Source organism: Sinocyclocheilus grahami, unplaced genomic scaffold, assembly GCF_001515645.1.
Source record: "Sinocyclocheilus grahami isolate Dianchi unplaced genomic scaffold, SAMN03320097.WGS_v1.1 scaffold1431.1, whole genome shotgun sequence".
NCBI lineage: Eukaryota > Metazoa > Chordata > Actinopteri > Cypriniformes > Cyprinidae > Sinocyclocheilus > Sinocyclocheilus grahami.
Genome location: NW_015506610.1, coordinates 103,269 through 106,856, shown reverse-complemented (window position 1 = coordinate 106,856; position 3,588 = coordinate 103,269). Strand labels below are relative to the sequence as shown.

Here is a 3,588-nt window from a genome sequence, read left to right as displayed (position 1 = left end):
TATATATATATATATATATATATATACTTTTTCTATAGCAAAACACAATTTATTTAAATTTTACGATTAAATATGTATAGATAAAATATATATAAATAAAAACAATATAATAATTAAAAATGGAAATGTTATTCTATTTAAATAGATGCAATAAAAACCACGCTAAATATAAAATATAAAAGGTATAAAAATGATACAAATAATATTAAACAAAACAATTGATTTAATTTATAATTTAAATATTCCTCATTTGTAAGTCACTTTGGATAAAAGCGTCTGCTAAATGACTAAATGTAAATTTAAATAGATGCAAAAAGTTAATAATAAACTATGCAATGACTTTTTAAGAATCTGAACCCGTTTCATGTATTTATGACAGACAAGCATGTAACACATAAAGCATAATAGTTTTTTAGTATATGTTAAATCTGTGAAATTCAAATGAATGGATATTTAGCATGCAATTCAAAAGCATAAATCTTAAAGGCCTAATAATGCATTTATAGAGATTCCTGCAGCAGATTCCTATCATGCACCAAACTTTCAGACACAAGGGAATATACTAATCAGTGCACAAATGTCAGACAGACAGACTGATGCTATTTCATGACCATATAAACCAAGCATACTGTTTCATCTTGACACTCACCTTGTCGCCCTGAAAGCCAGTCTCTCCCGGTTCACCCCTCAATCCAGGTTCAGCCTAAATCATACAGCATCGGGATTACAGAGTAGAGAGGAGACATAGGACCAGAGCACAGCAGGCCTGAACTGGATCTCATGCATGCATATACAGTATATTGTATATACAGCAGCAGTCAAGAGTTTGCATACAGTTTCCACGTGTTAGAATAATACTGCAGTGATGAAAACTCAGAAATAACACAAATGACTGTCTGGAAACGATGTGATGAAAAACAAAACCTTTTCATATTTGAGCTTTTCTTTGTCTAGATTCCAGCCAGTGTTATTTTATTATCATTGAGATACAGTTTCATAGATTTTTTAGTTTTTTTTTTAAATAGTTTTTATTTTTGTACTTTCATTTTAATTTTAGTTAAAGATTTTGTCATTGACATTTTTTCCCCCCATTTTTTAAATATATATCTATTTTTTTTATTTCAGTTTTAGTTTTAGTTATTTTAGTACATCATGTTAAAATAAATGAGAATGAGAAGCACTGCAGGAAACTAGCTGAAATAAAATAAGTTTAAGGTTATTTATTTATTTATTATCTCAGTTAACATTCATTTTATTTCAAGTAACAATACATATATACACATTTCAATTCGTTTTTATTTTTGTATTTTCCATTTTCATTTTCATTTCTGTAAGTTTCTGTAATTTCGTTGTGTGTTTTGGTCATTTATATTAGTTATTGTTTTTATTTTTAAACATACCTATATAGTTTTTTTTAACAATTACTTTTAGTTATTTTAGTACACCAAGTTAAGAGAAATGCTTGGAAACTGCATAAAATAAAATTTATATTTTGTCTTCATTTTATAAAATTTGCATTTTATTATATTATTATTTATTTATTCATTTATGCATTTTGTTTATTTTATTTCAAGCAACAAAAAATAGTTTTTCAAGGTTTCAGTTATAGCTATAATATAGTTACAACATAACTGTGGACATATCTTTTATTTATCTACAGAACTAGTTTTGTAAGCTTTTAAAATCATCACAAATGTAGTAATTTGCCGTTTTTAAAAGATTTCACAAATGAACATCTTCTATTTCTCAATAAAACTACTTTCAGAAGCCTTTAAGGTCATGAGAAACATAAACGAATTCAAGTTCATTTCTGCAACACATTAATCTCATAAGTTCGCATGTTCGCTGCAATAATAGAAATATTTAAATCACCTTATCACCTTTCATTCCAGGAGGCCCCGCCCCTCCGGTCAGGCCCTGCCAATGAGAGAACAAGATCTTCAGTGTCCAGCCAATCAGGTGACAGAAACACTGAGTCGTGACGTGACGGGACGTTACCTGAGGTCCCACAATGCCAGGAAAGCCGCGGGGTCCCTCGGGCCCCGGATCACCCTGAGAGAAGAGACAGAGATGCAGCGTTTTGGTGAATAATTCAGCGAATGACAGCTGTGTGAGGACAGTCGTGAGGACAGTCCCACCGTCCACCATCATGGCATCAGTCTGCAGTCCGTTTCTGGCTTTTTACAAACAGCATGTTAGAAACGCAGAGCCCTGAACACACTTTATCTGTGATTGAGCTCTCACATGCACATTTACACAATCAACCCGCTTCCCACTGCGGTAAATGTACTTTTACAGTCTCGCGGTCGCGACAGAAGGTCAAGGGAAAGACTGAATAAATGTTATCTTGCAGGAGGAACATTTTTCACATTCTAAAGGTGATACTGTAAGTCATACAACTTAAAAAAAAAAAGTCAATTAAAATAATGATTTTGAATGTATTTAAATGGAATATTTAATTAATTTAAGTAATAATATTAATATTCATAATAATATATGAATGCATTTGCATGACATAGATTCCAAGGGAACACATTTGCATGTAAAAAAGGATTTGTCAAAAAAAGAAATAAATAAATGAAATTGTAGTGAAGAAAAAAACAGATAGTCTTGCTGCTTTTTCTGTATAAATGGCTAAATATATTGACAGAAATAAGAAAAAAAATATATATATATTATATACATTTTATTAAATAATAGTGAGCAACAGATATTCATAATAATAAAAAATGGCATTAATGCGCGATAAAATAATTGTCGGCGTTAATTAATTAATGCGTTAACGCGATAATAACGTGTTAACTTGACCAACCCTAGTATATACATTTATATACATTTTGGAAAATATATATTCTAGCAGGGAAAATAACATTAAATATAAACATATCAGAAAAAAAAACTATTCAAAACAATCAAAAACAACAAAAACACAGAAATATAAAGCAGGGAAATTTGAAACTTTTCAATCTGAAATACGTTTACTTATATAAATAAGTTACTTTATATGAACACTGAAAAATATCCATCGCTGCTTTAAAATTTTTTAAGTTGAATCAAATTGTCATTTTAACTTGAGTTATATCATAATGAATGAAGTTGAATTTTGTTGAATTATTTTGATAAGTTAAACTAAAACACGTTGCCATTACTTACTGATCATAATGCTGTAATATCTTTCTACAGTGTAACAATATATTTTCGGGTCATATCTGTATCTTCTAGTGTTTCTGTGAAAGCAGCACTAATAGAGCCGGTGTTTCTCATTAAAGGGCCGTCAGACGTGAAGTCAGAAGCGCACTAATAAACCGCTCTCATGTCTGCACTGATTCATGGGAACCAGCCTCTTCTTTCACCTCAAACCTACAGGAAAAATACATCTCAGAGCCGGAGAGATGATGCTCTTCAGTCTTATGAGAGAATTTGAAGTAAAATAAATGCACTAGAGGATCCAGACGGCTAACAAAGCCAGTAATGGCATTAGTATACCACGGTATTACCATAGTACATGTGCAAAATCATGGTAATGCCATGGGACTTTGTTTATTTAGCTTGTGAAGACATGTGGCTTGAAGGAAAGCCGCTCATCTG

At 30.9% G+C, this 3,588-nt stretch overlaps 1 protein-coding gene across 1 annotated transcript in view; it reads right to left on the bottom strand.

Annotated features, from left to right (window-relative positions):
- The window catches only part of LOC107570242 (collagen alpha-1(XXIV) chain-like), a 107,440-nt gene that overhangs the window by 47,659 nt on the left and 56,193 nt on the right, over nt 1-3,588 (bottom strand). Inside the window, exons 13-15 of the mRNA XM_016256452.1 lie at nt 1,999-2,052; nt 1,873-1,917; nt 650-703 (exon numbers count right to left, since the gene is read on the bottom strand). Coding sequence (XP_016111938.1) covers nt 650-703; nt 1,873-1,917; nt 1,999-2,052 — 153 coding nt within the window. The remainder of the gene's footprint in view (nt 1-649; nt 704-1,872; nt 1,918-1,998; nt 2,053-3,588) is intronic.